We start from the raw sequence: 24,980 nt of genomic DNA, 5'->3' as shown, positions 1-24,980 counted from the left end.
GCAATGAAAAAGAATGAAATCTTGCCATTTGCAACTATGTGGATGGAACTAGAGGGTACTATGCTATGTGAATTAAGTCAGAGAAAGACAGATTCCACATGATTTCACTCATGTGGAATTTGAGAAACATAACAGATGATCATGGGGGAAGGGAAGGAAAAATAAGGTAAAAACAGAGAGGGAGACAAGCCGTAAGAGACTCTTAAATAGGGAACAAACAGGGTTGTTGGGGTGGGGGAAATTGGTGATGGACATTAAGGAGGGAACTTATTGGGATGAGCACTGGGTGTTATATGTTAAGTGATGAATCACTGGGTTCTACTCCTGAAGCCACACCTACACTGTATGTTAACTAACAAGGAAGGGAGAAAGAGAGAGAGAGAGAGAGAAAGAGAGAGAGAGAGAGAGAGAGAGAGAGAGAGAGAGAGAGAGGAGTAAGAGAAGAAAGAAAGAAAGAAAGAAAGAAAGAAAGAAAGAAAGAAGAAAGAAAAAGAAAAGAAAAGAAAAAAGGGAAGGAAGGAAGGGAGGGAGGCAGGGAGGAAGGAAAAGAAAGTCATTTTAAAGTCTTTGTGTAACAGATCTATCATCAGGTCTTACTCAGGGACAGTGTCTATTGATTTATTTTATTCCTTTGAATGGGCTCTACTTTCCGGTTTTTTTGCATCTCTCTGATCAGAAGCAGAAATAAGCAGTCAGAGTACAGGGTGCCCAATATTTGGAAGACAGGATCCCTTTTGCCCACCCTGCTCCACCTAGCTCTATGCAAGCTGCTCCAGAAACATGTCCTCAGATACTATCATAGTGCTGGGAATAGAGAATGGTAAGTGCTAGTGTGCTAAAAGCTAATTAAAACTAACTACAATTTATCGTCCATATCTGCCTCTGGAATTTCCAAGCTTGTAGTAGACTCCAGAGTTCCAAAATATTCTATTAGACAGCTTCTGCCTGTGTAATTGTCGTCTAGGTGGGGAGATAAATTGATGCTTCCTACTCTGCCATCTTCCCAGAATCCCCTGAATCTGTATTCTTTTTATATTGTTTTGAGTTAACTTATTAATTGTTTAGTGGGCTTCTCAATGGATCACAGTATTTGTTGTTCAAAATAGTTTGCAAGATGTATTGGCTTCTCTAAAACACCTGAATTATGAGTGTAGGCTTAGAGATTTGTTTTAAAATTTGTAAAATAAACAAGTTTTTAAAATATTCATTATTTTTATTATTGGTTTTAACTTAGGTTTTAGTCAGCTATTTTGTCTGAATATTAGATAATTTTTATAATACATTATCTTTATCATCAATATATGACTGCAATAATAACTAGGATCCCAGTTCTACTCACCTACATCTTAAACGATGGTCATAATGTCATATTGCATATAATAGAGCTATGGAAGGCCCCTTACTGCACATCTATCTACTACCACTACCAAAAAGTAGGATGTCACTGAGCCGAACCTAGATGTTATTGTCCAAACCCCCTTCTTTGACAGTCTTTGCTTTTGATATCATAGCATCCCTTGAGACTAAACCAATGAAGACTTATTAGAGAAAATAAAGTCCCAAATTTCAAAAATATCCATCCAGTTATTAACACTGTACATCAAACTAGTGATTTAGATCTCTTACTTTTCAGGGTCATCAGATTTTCCTTTAGGTTTACAGTGAGTAAACGTTGAGCCAATGGTAGGCTAACCACTTTCTAGCTCATTCAGCTTGTTCAGGTGAATATACTTATGTAAATCGGTACACTGCTATTTTGTAATTATTTTCCATGTATTTAACAGATTGATTATGGCCCTTTATAGGGAAATAACATCATGACAGAAAAATCCATACTTTTGCACAGTTGTAGATCCAGCACGTGACAATACCCTCTAGATGTAATGATTCCATAATCACTGGAGAAATTCTTTGGAAAAACTGTGGGTTCTAACCTTTTTAGACACATGGGCTGGAGAACTACAGGTCTTCTATATTATCTATATTTACCATATGCTCAGTAAGATAGTTGAGTTGTGTTCATTGTTATTTCTTATTGCAGGTGAGGTAAAAAATGGCTATTGGCCACAGTTTGATGCCTTGCTGGATTACATGACTGGTCGGGAAATAATGGTCACGTATGCCATGTTGTGGGGGGTTCCTGAGAAGAAGATTAAACCATATGTGAATAAATCATTGCAATCACTGAATCTGGAACCCTATGCTGACAAGTTTATTTACACTTACAGGTGAGGTATTGTACTGGTGCTCTCATTGCAGCTAATATTGATGAGCCTCCTGTGTTTCTGCTCTTTGAAATGGGTGCCCACGGTTTAACCAGAGTTCCACTGACAAACAGAGGCAATGACTGTGAAGTGATCTAATGCCCTGGCAGTGTTTAGATGCCAGCAGTAAAGCAGACCTAGACAGTATCATATCTCCCCTTTGCAGAGATGAAACTAAAAATCCTGGTGCTATTAAAATTGTAGCCATTGAATTACAAGAGAGACCATTTTTCTACCTGTCTCTCTATATAGTTCTTTGTCTCTCAAATAAACACAGTGTAAGATTCTTTGCATTGGCCTGGCCACTATGTAGTTTGTATATCTAGGAATCCCAATGAACCTCAAGAATAATAATACAAATTTCACTGATAATGTGGCTAAATTGATTTTGTAAACAAAAGCTACCCTTCTACATTTCAAATCATCTGGTTTTGGGTCTGGAGCCTTGGTTGAGCCACATGTAATCAGCATTTTTAGTATCTCTGCTTGTTCCCTGACTCAGCATTTTGGAAATAGGCAAATTATTTTCTGTAAATGTTGATATGTATTAAGTAGATGTTTTATGTATTAAGTTACTATAATGTATAGCCATCTCTGTGTCTGCTTTCTGTCTCCTTCCTTGACCATGAAGTGGAGGAAACAAACGTAGACTCACCACTGCCATTGCCCTAATCGGAAAGCCCTTGGCTATCTTCCTGGATGAGCCATCAACTAGCATGGACCCAGAGGCCCGGCATCTGCTTTGGAACACAGTGACAAAGACACGTGAAAGTGGCAAAGTCATCCTCATTACCTCTCACAGGTGTGGTTTTTCAGGAAGTTGATTAAGGATTAGAAGTGTTTTCATGGCTATGGGAGGGCATTATTTGGAGCTTGCAATATTGGACAGTAAACTTGCCTAAGCATGAGCTCCTCCTGAATCCTAGTGAGTGGAATGGCCAAGAATTCTCACTGAGAGGAGAAAGCAGAAAGTTTAGGATCTGTTCCATTTGATAATTTAGTCGTCAACTACCTTGAACTTGAAAATATCTCCTTTCCCATGATATTAATGATGGAAAATGCACCTTCCTATTTTAGAGTCACAAAATACTGAAAATTTGAACTACAGGATGTCTTCCAATGGAGATCTTTTCAGCCTTACATTATTCTGGTGTCTTGTTTTGCTAGTATGGAGAAATGTGATGCCCTCTGTACCAGGCTGGCCATCATGGTGAAGGGAAAATTCATGTGCCTGGGCAGCCCTCAGCATCTCAAGAACAAGTTCAGCAGTATTTACATACTGAAGGCTAAGGTCAAGATTGATACAGATGAGAATAAATTAGAGAATTTTAAACAATATATTGCGACATTTTTCCCAGGTAAATTAAGTTGGCTAGGCTAACTTTGTTAGACATGTGTTAAATCATATTAGTTGTTCTCACCATCCATATGGTGTGTGTCTCCAATAACTATTTCTTGTGAGTGATTGATATTTATTGATATTCCACATTGAGATCCTTTTGAATGTTTGTTCTTATAAAACTATTGTATCCGGTTGTGTTAAGAACTTTTCACACAAAAAAACACAGAAGTACAGTTGACCCTTGAACAACATGGGTTTGAATGGCATGGGTCAACTTATACATGGATTTTCTTTTCAGTAAGTACAGTATAGTACTATAAGTGTATTTTTTCTTGCTTATAGTTTTCTTAATAACATTTTCTTTTCTCTAGCTTACTTTATTGTAATAATACAACATATAATACATATAACATACAAAACGTATGTTAATTTACTATGTTATCAGTAAGGGTTCTGGTCAACAGTAGGCTATTAGTGGAGGACCTGGGGAAGATGGCTGCGTAGGAGGACTCTGGGCTCACTGCGTCCTGCTGATCACTCAGATTCCACCTACACCTGCCTAAATAACCCAGAAAACTACCAGAAGACTAGCAGAATGGACCCTCTGGAGCCAAGCACAGAGGAGAGGCCCACAGAAGAGGATAGGAAGGGTGGAGAAGTGGTGCACGCTATACGGACTAGCGGGAGGGAGCCGAGTCGGAGGGGCAGCCCGCTGACCAAGCAGAGCCCCCAAATCTGGCTGGCAAAAGCGGAGGGGCCAGACAGAGTGTGTTCTGACAGCAAGAGGGACTTAACATCTGGAAGGTTAAAAGCTAACAGCTCTGCTCGGAGAACGGGAGGGCTGGAGGACAACGGGAGGGAGAGTTGCTGAGCCCTGGGATGACAGAGCTCAGTTTGGCAGGGAACAAAGGAGCTTGCCAGCGCCATCTCCCTCACCCATGCCCCAGCCAAAATCCCAAAGGGAACCAGTTCCTGCCAGGGAACTTGCTTGCACCGTGCAAACGCCCATTGCTGTGCTTCTGCGGATCCACCCCTCCAGCAGCAGGTCTGACTCCCTCCCGGTGCCACAGGGCCCTTCCCGAAGCAGATGACCAAAGGAGAAGCAAGCTGAGCCTGCCCCTCCCGCCCCTGTGCACCTTGCCTATCCACCTCAGCTAATACACCAGTTCCCCAGCACCACAAGCCCGGCAGTGTGCAAGTAGCCCAGATGGGCCACGCCACCCCACAGTGAATCCCGCCCCTATGAGAGGGGAAGAGTAGGTACACACCAGTCTGACTGTGGCCCCAGCGGTGGGCTGGGGGCAGACATCAGGTCTGACTGTGGCCCCACCCACCAACTCCAGTTATTCAAGACAGCACAGGTGAAGTGCCCAGCAGGGCCGCACTACTCCAGGGACTATCCAAAATGATGAAATGGAAGAATTCACCTCCAAAGAATCTCCAGGAAATAACAACAGCTAACGAACTGATCAAAAAGGATTTAAACAATGTAACAGAAAGTGAATTTAGAATAATAGTAATGAAATTAATCACTGGGCTTGAAAACAGTATAGAGGACAGCAGAGAATCTATTGCTACAGAGATCAAGGGACTAAGGAATAGTCAGGAGGAGCTAAATAATGCTATAAACGAGCTGCAAAATAAAATGGAGACAACCACGGCTCAGATTGAAGAGGCAGAGGAGAGAATAGGTGAACTAGAAGATCAAATTATGGAAAAAGAGGAAGCTGAGAAAAAGAGAGATAAAAAAATCCAGGAGTATGAGGGGAAAGTTAGAGAACTAAGTGATGCACTAAAGAGAAATAATCTACGCATAATTGGTATTCCAGAGGAGGAAGAGAGAAGGAAAGTGATGAAAGTGTACTTGAAGAAATCATAGCTGAGAACTTCCCCAATCTGGGGAAGGAAAAAGACGTTGAAATCCAAGAGGCACAGAGAACTCCCTTCAGACGTAATTTGAATTGATCTTCTGCACGACATATCATAGTGAAACTGGCAAAATACAAGGATAAAGAGAACATTCTGAAAGCAGCGAGGGGTAAACGTGCTCTAACATATAAAGGGAGACCTATAAGACTCATGACTGATCTCTCTTCTAAAAGTTGGCAGGCCAGAAAGGAATGGCAGGAGATCTTCAATGTGATGAACAGAAAAAAATATGCAGCCAAGAACCCTTTATCCAGCAAATTTGTCATTTAGAATAGAAGGAGAGATAAAGGTCTTCCCAAACAAACAAAAACTGAAGGAATTCGTCACCACTACACCAGCCCTACAAGAGATCCTAAGGGGGATCCTGTGAGACAAAGTACCAGAGACATCACTACAAGCATAAAACATACGGACATCACAATGACTCTAAACCCATATCTTTCTATAATAACACTGACTGTAAATGGACTAACTGCGCCAAGCAAAAGACATAGGGTATCAGAATGGATAAAAAACAAGACCCATCTATTTGCTGTCTACAAGAGACTCATTTTAGACCTGAGGACACCTTCAGATTGAGAGCGAGGGGATGGAGAACTATTTATCATGCCACTGGAAGTCAAAAGAAAGCTGGAGTAGCCATACTTATATCAGACAAACTAGACTTTAAATTAAAGGCTGTTACAAGAGATGAAGAAGGGCATTATAAAATAATTACAGGGTCTATCCATCAGGAAGAGCTAACAATTATAAATGTCTATGCCCCGAATACGAAAGCCCCCAAATATATAAAACAATTACTCATAAACATAAGCAACCTTAGTGATAAGAATGTGGTAATTGCAGGGGACTTTAACACTCCACTTACAGAAATGGATAGATCATCTAGACACATGGTCAATAAAGAAACGAGGGCCCTGAATGATACATTGGATCAGATGGACTTGACAGATATATTTAGAACTCTGCATCCCAAAGCAACAGAATATACTTTCTTCTCGAGTGCACATGGAACATTCTCCAAGACAGATCACATACCAGGTCAAAAAACAGTCCTTCATAAGTTTACAAGAATTGAGATCATACCATGCATACTTTCAGACCACAATGCGATGAAGCTTGAAATCAACCACAGGAAAAAGTCTGGAAAACCTCCAAAAGCATGGAGGTTAAAGATCACCCTACCAAAGAATGAGTGGGTCAACCAGGCAATTAGAGAAGAAATTAAAAAATATATGGAAACAAACGAAAATGAAAATACAACAATCCAAATGCTTTGGGATGCAGCGAAGGCAGTCCTGAGAGGAAAATACATTGCAATCCAGGCCTATCTCAAGAAACAAGAAAAATCCCAAATACAAAATCTAACAGCACACCTAAAGGAAATAGAAGCAGAACAGCAAAGACAGCCTACACCCAGCAGAAGAAGAGAAATAATAAAGATCAGAGCAGAAATAAACAATATAGAATCTAAAAAAACTGTAGAGCAGATCAACGAAACCAAGAGTTGGTTTTTTGAAAAAATAAACAAAATTGATAAACCTCTAGCCAGGCTTCTCAAAAAGCAAAGGGAGATGACCCAAATAGATAAAATCAGGAATGAAAATGGAATTAGTACAACCAATCCCTCAGAGATACAAACAATTATCAGGGAATACTTGGAAAAATTATATGCCAACAAACTGGACAACCTGGAAGAAATGGACAAATTCCTAAACACCCACACGCTTCCAAAACTCAATCAGGAGGAAATAGAAAGTTTGAACAGACCCATAACCAGTGAAGAAATTGAATCAGTTATCAAAAATCTCCCAACAAATGAGTCCAGGACCAGATGGCTTCCCAGGAGAGTTCTCCCATAAGTTGAAAGCAGAGATAATACCTATCCTTCTCAAGCTATTCCAAAAAAACAGAAAGGGAAGGAAAACTTCCAGACTCATTCTATGAAGCCAGTATTACTTTGATTCCTAAACCAGACAGAGACCCAGTAAAAAAAGAGAACTACAGGCCAAAATCCCTGATGAATATGGATGCAAAAATTCTCAATAAGATACTAGCAAATCGAATTCAACAGCATATAAAAAGAATTATTCACCACGATCAAATGGGATTCATTCCTGGGATGCAGGGCTGGTTCAACATTCGCAAATCAATCAACGTGATACATCACATTAATAAAAGAAAAGATAAGAACCATATGATCCTGTCAATCGATGCAGAAAAGGCATTTGACAAAATTCAGCATCCTTTCTTAATTAAAACCTTTCAGAAAGTCGGTATAGAAGGAACATACTTAAACATCATAAAAGCCAATTATGAAAAGCCCACAGCTAACATCATCCTCAATGAGGAAAAACTGAGAGCTTTTTCCCTGAGATCAGGAACATGACAGGGATGTCCACTCTCACCACTGTTGTTTAACATAGTGTTGGACCTGCTAGCATCAGCAATCAGACAACAAAAGGAAATCAAAGGCATCAAAATTGGCAAAGATGAAGTCAAGCTTTCACTTTTTGCAGATGACATGATATTATACATGGAAAATCCAATAGACTCCACCGAAAGTCTGCTAGAACTGATACATGAATTCAACAGAGTTGCCGGATACAAAATCAATGTACAGAAATCAGTCGCATTCTTATACACTAATAATGAAGCAACAGAAAGACAAATAAAGAAACTGATCCCATTCACAATTGCACCAAGAAGCATAAAATACCTAGGGATAAATCTAACCAAAGATGTAACAGATCTGTATGCTGAAAACTATAGAAAGCTTAGGAAGGAAATTGAAGAAGATATAAAGAAATGGAAAAACATTCCATGCTCATGGATTGGAAGAATAAATATTGTCAAAATGTCAATACTACCCAAAGCTATCTACACATTCAATGCAATCCCAATCAAAATTGCACCAGCATTCTTCTCGAAACTAGAACAAGCCATCCTAAAATTCATATGGAACCACAAAAGGCCCCGAATAGCCAAAGTAATTTTGAAGAAGAAGACCAAAGCAGGAGGCATCACAATCCCAGACTTTAGCCTCTACTACAAAGCTATCATCATCAAGACAGCATGGTATTGGCACAAAAACAGACACATAGACCAATGGAATAGAATAGAAACCCCAGAACTAGACCCACAAATGTATGGCCAACTCATCTTTGACAGAGCAGGAAAGAACATCCAATGGAAGAAAGACAGTCTCTTTAACAAATGGTGCTGGGAGAACTGGACAGCAACATGCAGAAGGTTGAAACTAGACCACTTTCTTACACCATTCACAAAAATAAACTCAAAATAGATAAAGGACCTGATGTGAGACAGGAAACCATCAAAACCCTAGAGGAGAAAGCAGGAAAAGACCTCTCTGACCTCAGCCGTAGCAATTTATTACTTGACACATCCCCAAAGGCAAGGGAATTAAAAGCAAAAATGAACCAATGGTACCTCATGAAGATAAAAAGCTTCTGCACTGCAAAGGAAACAACCAACAAAACTAAAAGGCCACCAACGGAATGGGAAAAGATATTTGCAAATGACATATCGGACAAAGGGCTAGTATCCAAAATCTATAAAGAGCTCACCAAACTCCACACCCAGAAAACAAATAACCCAGTGAAGAAATGGGCAGAAAACATGAATAGACACTTCTCTAAAGAAGACATCCGGATGGCCAACAGGCACATGAAAAGATGCTCAACGTCGCTCCTCATCAGGGAAATACAAATCAAAACCACACTCAGATATCACCTCACGCCAGTCAGAGTGGCCAAAATGAACAAATCAGGAGATTATAGATGCTGGCGAGGATGTGGAGAAACGGGAACCCTCTTGCACTCTTGGTGGGAATGCAAACTGGTGCAGCCACTCTGGAAAACAGTGTGGGGGTTCCTCAGAAAATTTAAAATAGACCTACCCTATGACCCAGCAGTAGCACCGCTAGTAATTTACCCAAGGGTTACAGGAGTACTGATGCATAGGGGCACTTGTACCCCAATGTTTATAGCAGCACTCTCAACAATAGCCAAATTATGGAAAGAGCCTAAATGTCCATCAACTGATGAATGAAAGAAATTGTGGTTTATATACACAATGGAGTACTACGTGGCAATGAGAAAGAATGAAATATGGCCCTTTGTAGCAACGTGGATGGAAAGGAGAGTGTGATGCTAAGTGAAATAAGCCATACAGAGAAAGACAGATACCATATATTTTCACTCTTATGTGGATCCTGAGAAACTTAACAGAAACCCATGGGGGAGGGGAAGGGAAAAAAAGAGGTTAGAGTGGGAGAGAGCCAAAGCATAAGAGACTCTTAAAAACTGAGAACAATCTGAGGATTGATGGGGGGTGGGAGCGAGGGGAGGGTGGGTGATGGGTATTGAGGAGGGCACCTTTTGGGATGAGCACTGGGTCTTGTATGGAAACCAATTTGACAATAAATTTCATATATTGGAAAAAAACAGTAGGCTATTAGTAGTAAAATTTGGGGGGGGTTGAAAGTTATACACTAATCCTCACATTGTTCAAAGGTCAATAGTACTCACCAACCTTCTGTATATTAACTAGTAGGTCTGTTGTAGATTAGGCTGTCCATATGTTTATATATGTAAAGTCATATATTTTAGCATAATTCTCAATTATTTGCACATATAATCTAAGTCTGCTAGATCTGCTATAATAAAATACCACACACTGTGTGACTTAAACTACAGAAATTTATTTTTTCATAGTTCTCTGGCTAGAAGACCAATATCAAGGTTTTAGCAAGTCTGGTTTCCTCTGAGGCCTCTTTCTTTGGCTGCTGATGGCTGCCTTCTTCCTTTGTCCTCATCCAGACTTAGCTCTGTGTGCACCTTAGCTCTGGTGTCTCTTCCACCTTTAATAAGGACACTAGTTAAGAGTGGATTGAGGCCCCATTCTTATAATCTCCATTAGTATTAATTACCTCCATAAAGGCCCTTTGTCCAAATACAATCACATTTGGGGTTTGGACTTCAGCATATGAATTTGGGAGGATACAGTTCAGTCTATAAGATCTTTTAAGGTTTTTTCCTTGCACTAATAATGTAACTCTTGTCTCTTTCTGTAAGAGCCAGGATATGGAATTGAGATTCAAATAAAAATCAGTAAGCTTTTCTCTCCTTTCAAGAGTAGCATGCTTCTACAAGCTAAATTCAATAAACATCTCTCTGACTATATGGTACAATACCAGAGAAAGCAACTATTTTTTTCTACCCTTTATTTCTCTTTCCTAAATATAAAGCATGGACCTAGCAAGACTTAATAATTCTGGTTTTTCACCTTAGTTTCCACCCCACTATGCTGTACAAAATATCACAGAAGTTTCCACTGTGTGTCAGGCTGGGAAGTTAGAATGTTATCTTCTAAGCAATGGAAAATAGCATGATGGATTATGCAATAAGAATGAAGATCAGAAAATAGAAAGAAATGGATAGTAGATTACATCTTGGAAACATATATGTGGGAAATAGAATTACTTCAGTGGTGTTCATAGTCCATTAAGAAGTTCAGTTTTCACTTATGCATTCATTTGGTAAATATTTCTGAGTAGTACTTGCATCAGAGGTCTATTTGATGTCCCTAAATCACCACAAAGAAAAGCTGCCACCAGAAAACCTTACTGTGTGCTGTCCTAGAAACTTGCTCTACTTGAAGGAGGAACACTAAACACTGACACAAGACCTATCCCCAAGGATGTGGACACAAGAACTTTAATGGGAATATGGGTTTGAGGCACTTTCTTGTTTGAGGCACTTGTAAGGTGGTTGTTGCCCTGTTGTTCCTCACATTATTTTGAACAAAAAGCTATTCAAATATGATATAATCCAAAAGAAACTGACATGGAACCCTTATATAAATATTGACTTTTAAAAAGATGGAATAAATATTACAAGCAAAGGCAGCCGGAATATCCACTTTTTTAAAAAATTTTTAAACATTTATTCATTTTTGAGAGACAGAGACAGATTGTGAGTGGGGGAGGGGCAGAGAGAGAGGGAGACACGAGATCCAAAGCAGGCTCCAGGCTCTGAGCTGTCAGCACAGAGCCAAACTTGGGGATTGAACTCACAAACCATGAGATCATGACCTGAGCCAAAGTCAGACGCTCAACCAACTGAGCCACCAGGCACCACTGGAATATTCACGTCTATAATGGGCTTACCAGAGGAATGAGAAATATTTAGAGTAAATGGTTCCATGAAAGAAAATACTAAATCACATTAGGAAGGGCTAAGAAATTAGATGACCAGACAACAAAGAGATATGGAAAGACAACTGACAGCTTTTTTTTTTAAGTAAACATTTCAGGGGTGCCTGAGTGCCTCAGTTGGTTAAGTGTCCAACTTCAGCTCAGGTCATGTTCTCATGGTTCACAGGTTCAAGCCCCACAACAGGCTCTGTGCTGACAGCTCAGAGCCTGGAGTCTGCTTCGGAGTCTGTGTCTCCCTCTCTGTCTGCCCTTCCCCTGCTCATGCTCTCTCTCTCTCTCTCGAAAATAAATAAAACATTTTTAAAAAGTAAACATTTCAGAAATAATTAGGTATCAGGGACAAATAGTGTAGGAAGTTCAAGGGAAATGGGGATTGGAATGGAGAAAAAGAGGAAAACACCAAACAAAAATATAAACAAGCACTTGAGAGACATTCAGAAAGAAGGAAGGGAATGTTAATACAGCACAATCATAAAAGTAGTCCACAAAGAAAAAATGTCACAGAATAGAATAAATACTAAAAATTTTCAGGAAAATTTCCTAAACTAAAACAAAACCTAATTGAAAAGGCAATGAGACACCCCCCAAAAAACTTACCTCAAATCATTAATGCCAATGAATTCTCACTTGGGTGCCACCTTCCAAGGATCACTGAGGAATCTATGGGGCTTTTACCATTGTGGATCACATAGGAACAGAGAAGGTAGGTGGTGCTTAAAGCAAGCAGCATCCAGATCTTGGCAGACCACATTCCTACTTGTACTGGCATTGGAGCAGAGATTCCACCCTGTGGCTGTGGCTGTGCCTGTCTGCAGAGCTGAGCTGGTACTACGTCTGGCCTGGGAGCAGGAGGGTACTTCTGCCTGATTTGGGTCCCCAGCCAAAAAGCTGTGCCAGATATGGAGCCCATTCTACAGCTCTGCTAGCCAGAGAAGTAAATGCAAAGTCCTGACCAACTGCTAAGCATAGCCTCCAGTCTTGCCCAACTAGGAAGCCAGGAAGCCATGGAGCCTACCCTACAGCTATACTTTCATCGGTGCCTAATCAGAGATTCCAGCCAGTAGCTCTGCCCAGCTGCAGAGCTGAACCAGTGGCCCTATCTGACCAGTGAACTCAGTGGGCCGTCTGCCTTATTTGGATCCCAACAATGAAGCACAGCCAGTAGCTTACTAGATTATAAAGGCCAGCCTTCAGTCTTGCCCAACTTTGGGAAACAGTCATGCCCCTGCATAATTTTAGAGCACAGTCTAGGCCTTATCTGACTGTTAGGCCCTGCCTGTGGCTCCACCAGAACACAGAGATCAGATGGTAGCATCAACCTGTTAGAGAGCACAGCCTGAGGCCTCCCCTAGACAAGAGCAATGGGGCTTAGTCCCTGGCCCTGAACAATTGTGCAGTCCAAACAGCGGCACCACCCTTCTAGGGGTACAGAACCCAGTTAATGGCACTGCTAGACCGTGGAGCACAGCCAGTAGTCCTGCCCAATCAGGGAGCCTACCCAGTAGCCCTGCTTGAACACAGAGCTCAATGGGCAGGCCAATCAAGCGATGGAACACAGACAGCCACTGCCCTTCCCCTCACCTTAGAGCACAAGTGTTCGACCCAACCAAACCAAGACCCTGATAACAAGCACTCTCTGCCCTTGGAAGCTACCACGTAAAAACAGTCTAGTACCTTAAGTTGATGGATGAAGATCTGTCCCTGATAAAGTAAACCTGTGAAGTCTAGGAGACTATTCATTCAAATGTGCAGGTACAAACACAAGGACCACAGAGAATCAGGTAAACATGATGCCACCAAAAGAAACTAATAAATCTTCAACAATCGACCCTAAAGAGAGATCTGTGAAATATCTGACAAAGAATTTAGAATAATCCTTTTAAAGAGGCTTAGTGAACAACGAAAACACACAGAAAGACAGGTAAGCAAAATCAGTTGCATGAACAAAATGAAAAATACAGAAATTGACACCATCAAACAAATCCTAGAGCTGAAAAATACAATGACTGAACTGGAGAATTCAATAGAGAGCTTCAGCAACAGACTCAACCAAGCAGAAGAAACAATCAGTAAAATAAGAGGTATGTCATTTAAAATTATTCAGTCAGAGATGCAAAAAAGAATGATAAAAAATGGGGAAAAAAAAGCCTACAGGACTTAGGGGACACTGTAACAGAAACAATTATAGGCATTATGGGAATTCCAGAAGAGAAGAGAACAAGAAATAGAAAGTCTATTTAAAAAAATAATGTCAGAAAACATTTCAAACTTGGGGAGGGATATTGATGTACATATTCCTGGGGCCCAAGGGACCCCAAATAGTTGAATTAGAAAAACGTTAACTGAGAAACACATTTTAATACATTTCTCAAATGTCAAAAACAAAAGATAATTTTGAAAACGCAAGAGAAAAGTGATTGTCATACAAGGGAATCCCCTATAAGATTCCTTAAAAGAAGCTTTGCAGACTAAGAGAAAGTGAGATTATATATTCAAAATATTGGAAAAAAAATATCTGTCAACCAAGAATAATACACCTGGCAGAGCTGTCCTCTAGAAAGGAAGGCCAGAAAAGATTTAAACTTTATTAAACTATCCAACCAAAAGAGATTGGCAGAATGGATAAAAAACATGGACCCATAATTTTTATACATTTGGAGTCCCAGATGGAGAACTCCCGGACTCTTTGGGCTCAGAGGAACTAATTTTTTCCTCTCCATTCCTTAAAACAAAATTTAAACCTACCTAAGGCCCCACACTGAACTCAGTTCAGTTTTAGTTGGATCCAGTCCAACCCTGGACCCAGTTTGGTTGAAGACAGAGAACTAATAATGTTTAAGTCAGACCTTGTTCAACTCCAGACTCAGTCTGGTAAAAGAAAAGGTCAAATGAAGTCGGAGAGCTCGTGACACAATACTGAGGAGCTCAGATATCCAATAGGAACATACACAGACTTTCAGGCACAGTGTGAAAGTAAATGAGTGCAAAGGGCTCAGTGAGTACCTATGCCTGTTTGATCTTTGCTCCCAGGGCCACTGGGGGGCTCTTTTGGATCCAGTTCTATCACCAGAACTATTAAAAGATAAACTGGTGCATATTACAATTTTCAAGAGTTCATTAGAACATATATCAATTCTAATTGGGCAGCTCCAAACTAAAGGTCATGAGGAGGATTCCACAAACAGGAGCTAAGGGAGAGGTTTATACAGAAAAAAACCTGTGGATAATCAAGGAAATATTTGATTAAGCAGTTGCCTTATTTGAGAAAAACTAGCTGGTTATTTGTGGCTATCTTTTCTTGAGTTTCATTTTCTTAGATTTGAGTGCATTTACTCTGGCTTGGGTTTTGATTTACTTATGTAGCCTACCAAGGAATTAGACCCACCTCAGTCTCATGACTTCTTTAATTACTTTAACATATATTTTAAAAACAATTTTAACCCCGATGAATTTAATTAGTAATAGTTTGCAAATATGCAGTGCTAAGAATAAACACATCTATTTGTTCTTAATTTGAAATGGATGCCCCCTGACCTTCCCTCTCATTCCACCAGTGGGTTCTTATTCACCTGTAAAAGAAATAACACGTGGCCTGACTTTGGGGATTTATATGTGTGATTTCCTATTTCATGTGAGAATAGAAATCCTTGTCCTGCTGCACTCCCCAGCAAACATAGTGTACATGCATACATACTCATACAACCAGAATGAAAATCCTTTCAGTTCATATTCTCAAAACTTGGTTTGTAGTAACAAAAATTTCAGAAGGTTCAGGTTTTACATTGTACATATGAAGTAATAATTTTTTGGTGACTGAAGCCTGCTGAAATAATTAACCGTGTTACGTATACTAAAAGGTTGGCCTTTGGATTATGTCCCTCTTTTATTTGAGACCTCTATTGTGTATAATCAAGTTGGTGTAGCAATATTTTAGAACTTGAAAATTAAATCTGTAAGATTATTTATCTTTCTTTTCCTAGGTAGGGAATTAAAACACGAACATCAAGGGCTCCTTAACTACTACATTCCCAGCAAGAACAATGCCTGGGCAAAGGCGAATGTTGAAACCATGCTCTTCTAATATTACATGTTAAGAAAGTCCTAATGATGGGAAATATTTGGGACTCTCATGTGGAATGGGAGCCTGATATTATAGAATTAGCAGAGACCTTAGGTTGCTTTTCAGTGGTTCCTAGAGTTTAAGTGCTTCAGATTTCTACCTTTAAATCCCATTTTTTGTCCCTGTCAAAAAAATGGGGACAGGGAACTGCTTCCTCACAGATTATCAATGATTTATTCTGTCACTTTCTCATCTCCCCTTTCTGTGCTTTTTGTCTTCCAACAATAACTTGGTAGGAGTTGGAAGAAATGATAGAGAGGCTCATCTGGGTTGGGCACTGGAGGGGATGGCTGCAATGTTAACTGTACTTTTTTGTTGTTGTTGATAGAGATGTTTGATGTTTTGGAGAAAGCTAAAGTGAAATTCGATTTAGAAGACTACACCATCACTCAGATAACGCTGGAACAAGTCTTCCTGACCTTTGCTAACTCAGAGAACATTGGAGTTGATTGAAAAAAAAGGTACAATGAGATTCACTTCTAACTAGTGACATTTACTATGTCTTCTGTAGTACTCTTTACTAAGCCTGGATACATAGAGGGGCATATCTGTATGTGTACATCTTAGTGTATATATATTTATGTAATAAAGATTCCCCCTAAGGAGACTATTTGTCACTTTTTTTTTTGTAGGTTTACATGGCCTATACAAATCTAAAGACATTTGGTAAAACTCCTGTTTTCTATGCTAGAAACATGAAGGAGCAGCATTTTTCAGGGTGAGAACAAGGACTTATTCCTGAGTATTTTGAATGTCTGAACAGAAACATCCAATAATATCATTATTATGTGCCACATGGGACAACATGAAGAGCAAAAGCTTTATGTTTTAGCAGCTGAATTAAACATAAGAGGATCATAAAGCCTGGGTCAAAAAATCATCGTTCCCATAGATACACACACACACCAGTTTTATAACAAAAAGTAATTAAAATCAGTATCAAAGTTTATGGTGATAAGTTGGATTATTTTTCAAAATTCAAACCAAGATTCTACATTTGTCTACATTTGTAAGAGAATCTTTGCATCAAGAACATTTAGAGTCCAAGAAAGGAAGCAAAAACATTCTTTAAAAATAGTGTGTTTATTTTCCTACCCTTGCCCAACTCTCTGATTAAGAAGGAACAAAGGACAAATAAGGTGTAGAGGAAACAGAGTTCTGATTCTTGTTTGGGCACATGGAGTCCCCCTTAAACAGAGACAGAGGGAGAGAGGGAGAGAGAGAGAAAGCTAATCAGTTCTCTAGATTCTTGGGCAGATGAGCAGAAGGGAGGATGATTCTCCTGAAATTACAAGATGGAAAAAGTCACTGAAGCTGTTCTATTTTGGGGTTGTTTGGGGATAAAGGTTTTTATATCCTCATTTGGATACTGTGAGTAATAAAGTGATATCCAGAAACTATTCTGTTTTATTGTTTTTAGCTGTAAAATAACTTTCTGTGGTTTCCAACCAATACCACCCATAGATCTCTGACATGTGATTTCAGTTATTGCAAAAGTTGTTTCCCAGGCTGGCCATCTTTAAAAAGGGAGAGGAACCTCACTTGATTAAGCTCTTAGTTGCATCTCATCTCCCAGTAGTCTTTATTAATGATCCCTTTAAAAAATTCCTTTAGTCAGGTAGTCTTTTTCACTGACTCTGCCTATTTCTCAACCCACCTTTAATCTTCCAGCAATAAACAAACAAAAAATTGTGTCACTTCCTCTACTAAGCACTTTACATGTATTACATCATTTAATACTACTACAAAACTCTGCTGCTATTATCCTCATTGTACATGGAGCCTCAGAGGGCTTAAGGGATTTACCCAGGGTCACCCAGCAAGCAAGCAGGAACACCTGTCAGTGTCCCTATTAGGAGCCAGGAAACCACACAGCAATTTGAACAGGGAAAGTTAAAAGAATTAATAACTATAATAGGGCGATAGCTGTAAGGAGGTACAAAGAACTCTCAAGAATAGACTGTGGCTGAAGAAAATACCCAAATACCATGGAAGAGGACCCTTCCCCAAGGCTGAGATTCAGGTCTTGGAGAAAGTGCACTTGGGGCTTACTTGATGGTGAAGAAGTTGCTTGGCCCTAGGTCAAGGCTGTTCCACACCTGCTGAGCAAGCAGGAAACACCCCATAGTTACAGGCTGCCTAGGCTAGCCAGCAAGGAACTGTGGCTGGATCTAGCAAGCAGGAAACTCTTCTCTGTGGTTGTTGGCAGGCTGGTGCTAGGCAGGGGCACCTGCCGGAGTCACTGAGAATCCACGGTTAATGGGGGTTGGGGGAGGTACAGGGTGAATGCCCAGAAATGTCCTCCACACCTGCTGCTGGCAGCAAGGGGAGACCAACAATCAAGAGAAAACACTGAACCTGGAGCAGCAGCCTTTGGTCCTGTAGCGTCCCGCCAGCACCCTCTCCTGACCAAGCTTAACCTGACAGTTCAAGAACCCAATTCCATTTGCTGCCTGGAGGCCAGAACCCGATCCCTGGCGGGGTAGGGAAGAGATTTGCCTCTGGCAGAATTCAGAACCTGCCTGGCAACGCTTAAGCTACACCGAAGGTGGGTATTGGGGTGGGGTCCGCCAAGAGAAGCGACCACTGACGAATCTGTGGAGCAGGAGAGAGGTCGGGACGTGGGGCCCCCTGAGTGGCTGGCGGGTCGGGGAAGCGCGTGGAGAGGACGCCGTGGGAGTCACAACGCGCAGAGCGCCCACGTGTCGAGGCGCAGGCGGCGCTCGCTGGGGAGCTGGACTCGAGGACCGCGCGCCTTACGCCAGAGTCGCCCCACGTCGGGGGCTGCGAGTGGCCCCGCAGCAGGCTTGCGGGCCCCCGAGCGGGGGAACCTCTGCAAGTTCTCTGCTGCCGCCCACAGACCCTAGAGGGCGGCCACTGAATCTCTCCCAACTTCCTGCCACGAGCTACCGGCCCGCTGAGGTGACCATGACACTTGAGGAAGAGGGGAGCCCGCGAGAGCTGGAGGGTGGTGGGGTGGTCCAGCGGGGTCTAGAGGCAGAGAGCCTGGGGGCAAGCGCACGGGCCCCGAGGTAGGGCCCTGAGGGTCTGGGGGCCTCGGGCAGTGCTGGGTGGGGCCCCACGCTCTAAGGGGTCCGGGGAGGAGGGTCCAGTGCGCGCAGGGGGCAGGGAGGCGCGTGCGCGCCAGGTGGCAAAGCGGGACGGCGCCGGGGCTGCAGGGAGGAGGGGGCAGGCTAGGGAGTGGGGGCGTGCGCGCATGCGCGAGGAAGGGACCTTGGCCGCTGACCTGCTCGCGGGGCCCGCAGGCAGCTGGGCTGTTGGCGAAGGCGTTGGGAGGAGGCGCCGCGCCCGGTGACCCGCGTCCCTCAGCGGCGGAGGCGCAGGTGTAGTAGTGGCGGTTTCGAGGCCCGAGCGGTGAGTGCGGGACCACCCCGCCCTGGTGGTGTCTTCTCCCCAGATTCCCCCGGGGAGGCGGAGGGTGGGCCTCCTGGACTTCCCCGGAGGCCCACCCCCTGGCCGCACTGTTGAGTGCAGAGCCGGAAAGTGCGAACCCCCCAACACCCCCAAAAGCCCCAATACACTGGAACCGTCCACAACCCTTTCTGCCCCCTCCAAAGCCCGTTGTATGTAACATATATAATATTCCCCGTACCTCGCTGTCTAATGTCGCTCGCCGCTCGCCGCCACACCCAGCGTTGACCCTCCATCCTGTAGTTTTGCATGTCCCTCACTGGACCTCACTCCCTTCCTTTTCCTCTCCAAGTGCCCCTGCTCTGGGGAATGCATCCCGGACTTCCCAGGGAGGAGAAAGTGCCAAAACAAGCACATGAAGTAGGAGACACTTCTCTGGACCCCAAGACACACAGAGAAGCTAATGGGAACACATTAAACAGAATTTTATTTTGGTTGCCTTCAGATTTGAAAGCCAGGGGTCCGGAGGCACATGTTTTGGGTCTAGGGCTGGGTGTCCAGAATTGACTTGCTGTGTGACTGTCCCAGTCAGCTGGGGCTGCTGTAATGGAATACCTACCGTGGGCTGGGCCACCCAAATGTATTTCTCACAGTTCTGGAGGCTGGGAAGTCTCAGCTCAGAGCTCCGTGAGATTCAGTGTGTGGTGAGAGCCTGATTTCTGATGCATAGACAGGCATCTTGTCACTGTGTCCTTCACATGGTGGAAGAAGCAGGGGAGCTCTCTGGGGCCCTGTCTTATAATATGGGCACTAATCCCATTCATCGGGGCTCCATCCTCATGGCCTAATCACGTGCCCAATGTCCCTCATCCTGATACCATCACATCCGGGTTTGGATTTCCACATAAGAATCTGGGGAGGAGGGGAGGACCCAGACAGTCAGATTATAGCAATGACCCAAGGTAAACTTTGACTTCACAAGGCTTGGGTTTCCTTGTCTGAAAGAACCTGGATATTACGCGTACCCATCTCTCAGGGTGACTAGACTATTTCAACGGACAGAACACAGTAAGTGTTCAATAAATAGAGAGAAGGGGTGTGGAAGTTAAGTGCTGCAGGAAGCTCACGTTGTCTTAGTTTTCTTCTGTCAAAGCAAAAATTGCACTGGACGAAGTAAAACAGGCAAGGAAGACTTTATGCGAGGCTACCGGAGCAGGGAAGAGAGGCCAGAACTCAGTCTGAGCTCAGCTCTGCTGAAACAAAGGGTGGGAAGGTGTTTGTGGACTGAGGTGAGACAGTGGGAAAGTTGGAAAAGTTGGAGGGAAGGTTGACCAGGAGAACACCTTGAGTAGCTTCCTGAGTTTGCCCATGTGGTTCTCTGATGAGGCCATCTGTGTCTGCTGATTGGTGCCTGTTGGAAGCTAGCTCCCCCCCCCGCGCACAGAGACTGGGAATAGGGGTGTTATCTTCCTTGAGGATTACGTGTCAAAGGATGACCTCCAGGTCCTTCAGAAAGGCAGTTTGGGGTTGTAAAACAGGAAAGAGGCTTGTAAAAAAGGGTTATCTGTATTTTAAACAGAGAAAGGATGTATAATTACAAGTTTTCTAAAGCACATGTTCAAAGAAAAGGGTGGTTAGGACCTAGAGCCAGAAGAGCCTTTCTAAACGTTGGTCCAGCTCAGAGTAAACAGGCAGGCCATCTTGGTCACCTCATTGGATGCAAAGTAGGCAGAAGATTTAAAAGGAAGGAAACCTCTGGGTTTTTAATTAATTAACTACTTAGATCTTTTTTTTTCTTTGGTAACCGGATATTTTTACCTCTTTTTCTTTTTTTTAATATGAAATTTATGTCAAATTGGTTTCCATAGAACACCCAGTGCTCATCCCAAAAGGTGCCCTCCTCAATACCATCACCCACCACCCCCCCACCCCACATCAACCCTCAGTTTGTTCTCACTTTTTAAGAGTCTCTTATGCTTTGGCTCTCTCCCACTCTAACCTCTTTTTTTTCCTTCCCCTCCCCCATGGTCTTCTGTTCAGTTTCTCAGGATCCACATAAGAGTGAAAACATATGGTATCTGTCTTTCTCTGTGTGGCTTATTTCACTTAGCATCACACTCTCCAGTTCCATCCACGTTGCTACAAAGGACCATATTTCGTTCTTTCTCATTGCCATGTAGTACTCCATTGTGTATATAAACCACAATTTCTTTATCCATTCATCAGTTGATGGACATTTAGGCTCTTTCCATAATTTGGCTATTGTTGAGAGTGCTGCTGTAAACATTGGGGTACAAGTGCCCCTATGCATCAGTACTCCTGTATCCCTTGGGTAAATTCCTAGCGGTGCTACTGCTGGGTCATAGGGTAGGTCTATTTTAAATTTTCTGAGGAACCCCCACACTGTTTTCCAGAGTGGCTGCACCAGTTTGCATTCCCACCAAGAGTGCAAGAGGGTTCCCGTTTCTCCACATCCTCGCCAGCATCTATAATCTCCTGATTTGTTCATTTTGGCCACTCTGACTGGCGTGAGGTGATATCTGAGTGTGGTTTTGATTTGTATTTCCCTGATGAGGAGCGACGTTGAGCATCTTTTCATGTGCCTGTTGGCCATCTGGAGGTCTTCTTTAGAGAAGTGTCTATTCATGTTTTCTGCCCATTTCTTCACTGGGTTATTTGTTTTCTGGGTGTGGAGTTTGGTGAGCTCTTTATAGATTTTGGATACTAGCCCTTTGTCCGATGTCATTTGCAAATATCTTTTCCCATTCCGTTGGTGGCCTTTTAGTTTTGTTGGTTGTTTTCTTTGCTGTGCAGAAGCTTTTTATCTTCATGAGGTACCATTGGTTCATTTTTGCTTTTAATTCCCTTGCCTTTGGGGATGTGTCAAGTAATAAATTGCTACGGCTGAGGTCAGAGAGGTCTTTTCCTGCTTTCTCCTCTAGGGTTTTGATGGTTTCCTGTCTCACATCAGGTCCTTTATCCATTTTGAGTTTATTTTTGTGAATGGTGTAAGAAAGTGGTCTAGTTTCAACCTTCTGCATGTTGCTGTCCAGTTCTCCCAGCACCATTTGTTAAAGAGACTGTCTTTTTTCCATTGGATATTCTTTCCTGCTTTGTCAAAGATGAGTTGGCCATACGTTTGTGGGTCTAGTTCTGGGGTTTCTATTCTATTCCATTGGTCTATGTGTCTGTTTTTGTGCCAATACCATGCTGTCTTGATGATGACAGGTTTGTAGTAGAGGCTAAAGTCTGGGATTGTGATGCCTCCTGCTTTGGTCTTCTTCTTCAAAATTACTTTGGCTATTCGGGGCCTTTTGTGGTTCCATATGAATTTTAGGATGGCTTGTTCTAGTTTCGAGAAGAATGCTGGTGCAATTTTGATTGGGATTGCATTGAATGTGTAGATAGCTTTGGGTAGTATTGACATTTTGACAATATTTATTCTTCCAATTCATGAGCACGGAATGTTTTTCCATTTCTTTATATCTTCTTCAATTTCCTTCCTAAGCTTTCTATAGTTTTCAGCATACAGATTTTGTACATTTTGGTTAGATTTATCCCTAGGTATTTTATGCTTCTTGGTGCAATTGTGAATGGGATCAGTTTCTTTATTTGTCTTTCTGTTGCTTCATTATTAGTGTATAAGAATGCAGCTGATTTCTGTATATTGATATTGTATCCTGCGACTTTGCTAAATTCATGTATCAGTTGTAGCGGACTTTTGGTGGAGTCTATCGGATTTTCCATGTGTAATATCATGTCATCTGGAAAAAGTGAAAGGTTGACTTCATCTTTGCCAATTTTGATGCCTTTGATTTCCTTTTGTTGTCTGATTGCTGATGCTAGCACGTCCAACACTATGTTAAACAACAGTGGTGAGAGTGGACATCCCTGTCGTGTTCCTGATCTCAGGGAAAAAGCTCTCAGTTTTTCCCCATTGAGGATGATATTAGCTGTAGGCTTTTCATAAATGGCTTTTATGATCTTTAAGTATGTTCCTTCTGTCCCAACTTTCTCGAGAATTTTTATTAAGAAAGGATGCTGAATTTTGTCAAATGCTTTTTCTGCATCGATTGACAGGATCATGTGGTTCTTATCTTTTCTTTTATTAATGTGATGTATCACGCTGATTGATTTGTGAATGTTGAACCAGCCCTGCATCCCAGGGATGAATCACACTTGATCATGGTGAATAATTCTTTTTATAAGCTGTTGAATTCGATTTGCTAGTATCTTATTGAGAATTTTTGCATCCATATTCATCAGGGATATTGGCCTATAGTTCTCTTTTTTTACTGGGTCTCTGTCTGGTTTAGGAATCAAAGTAATACTGGCTTCATAGAATGAGTCTGGAAGTTTTCCTTCCCTTTCTATTTTTTGGAATAGCTTGAGAAGGATAGGTATTATCTCTGCTTTCAACGTCTGGTAGAACTCTCCTGGGAAGCCATCTGTTCCTGGGCTCTTATTTGTTGGGAGATTTTTGATAACTGATTCAATTTCTTCACTGGATATGGGTCTGTTCAAGCTTTCTATTTCCTCCTGATTGAGTTTTGGAAGTGTGTGGGTGTTTAGGAATTTGTCCATTTCTTCCAGGTTGTCCAATTTGTTGGCATATAATTATTCCTAGTATTCCTGATAATTGCTTGTATCTCTGAGGGATTGGTTGTACTAATTCCATTTTCATTCCTGATTTTATCTATTTGGGTCATCTCCCTTTGCTTTTTGAGAAGCCTGGCTAGAGGTTTATCAATTTTGTTTATTTTTTCAAAAAACCAACTCTTGGTTTCATTGATCTGCTCTACAGTTTTTTAAATTCTATATTGTTTATTTCTGCTCTGATCTTTATTATTTCTTTTCTTCTGCTGGGTTTAGGCTGCCTTTGCTGTTCTGCTTCTATTTCCTTTAGGTGTGCTGTTAGATTTTGTATTTGGGATTTTTCTTGTTTCTTGAGATAGGCCTGGATTGCAATGTACTTTCCTCTCAGGACTGCCTTTGCTGCATCCCAAAGCATTTGGATTGTTGTATTTTCATTTTCATTTGTTTCCATATATTTTTTAATTTCTTCTCTAATTGCCTGGTTGACCATTGGTTCTTTAGCAGGGTGTTCTTTAACCTCCATGCTTTTGGAGGTTTTCCAGACTTTTTCCTGTGGTTGACTTCAAGTTTCACAGCATTGTAGTCCTAAAGTATGCATGGTATGATCTCAATTCTTGTATACTTATGAAGGGCTGTTTTGTGACCCAGTATGTGATCTATCTTGGAGAATGTCCATGTACACTTGAGAAGAAAGTATATTCTGTTGCTTTGGGATGCAGACTTCTAAATATATCTGTCAAGTCCATCTGGTCCAATGTTTCATTCAGGGCCCTTGTTTCTTTATTGATCCTGTGACTAGATGATCTATCCATTGTTGTAAGTGAAGTATTAAATTCCCTACAATTACCACATTCTTATCAATAAGGTTGCTTGTGTTTGTGATTAATTGCTTTATGTATTTGGGGGCTCCCGTATTCGGCACATAGACATTTATAATTGTTAGCTCTTCCTGATGGATAGACCCTGTAATTATTATATAATGCCCTTCTTCATCTCTTGTTACAGCCTTTAATTTAAAGTCAAGTTTGTCTGACATAAGTATGGCTACTCCAGCTTTCTTTTGACTTCCAGTAGCATGGTAAATAGTTCTCCATCCCCTCATTTTCAATCTGAAGGTGT

General features: G+C 41.7%; 2 protein-coding genes across 9 annotated transcripts in view; both read left to right on the top strand.

Moving 5' to 3' along the window:
- The first annotated feature begins 759 nt into the window (after positions 1-759).
- LOC122209679 (phospholipid-transporting ATPase ABCA3-like) lies at positions 760-16,500 on the top strand. Its single transcript, XM_042921773.1, has 5 exons — positions 760-820; positions 2,042-2,228; positions 2,896-3,066; positions 3,432-3,622; positions 16,224-16,500. The coding sequence occupies exons 1-5, from the start codon at positions 781-783 to the stop codon at positions 16,229-16,231; spliced, it is 597 nt and encodes a 198-aa protein (XP_042777707.1). The 5' UTR covers positions 760-780; the 3' UTR covers positions 16,232-16,500.
- Positions 16,501-19,161: 2,661 nt separating this feature from the next.
- The window catches only part of LOC122209881 (phospholipid-transporting ATPase ABCA3-like), a 175,864-nt gene continuing 170,045 nt past the window's right edge, over positions 19,162-24,980 (top strand). For all 8 annotated transcript variants that reach the window (XM_042922162.1, XM_042922161.1, XM_042922160.1 and 5 more), the window contains exon 1: positions 19,162-19,268. The gene's annotated coding sequence lies outside the window, so the exon portion shown is untranslated. The remainder of the gene's footprint in view (positions 19,269-24,980) is intronic.

The sequence above is a fragment of the Panthera leo genome, chromosome E3 (genome assembly GCF_018350215.1).
Source record: "Panthera leo isolate Ple1 chromosome E3, P.leo_Ple1_pat1.1, whole genome shotgun sequence".
NCBI lineage: Eukaryota > Metazoa > Chordata > Mammalia > Carnivora > Felidae > Panthera > Panthera leo.
Note: the sequence above shows the minus strand (reverse complement) of the source record. Positions and strands in the feature narration are given on the sequence as shown.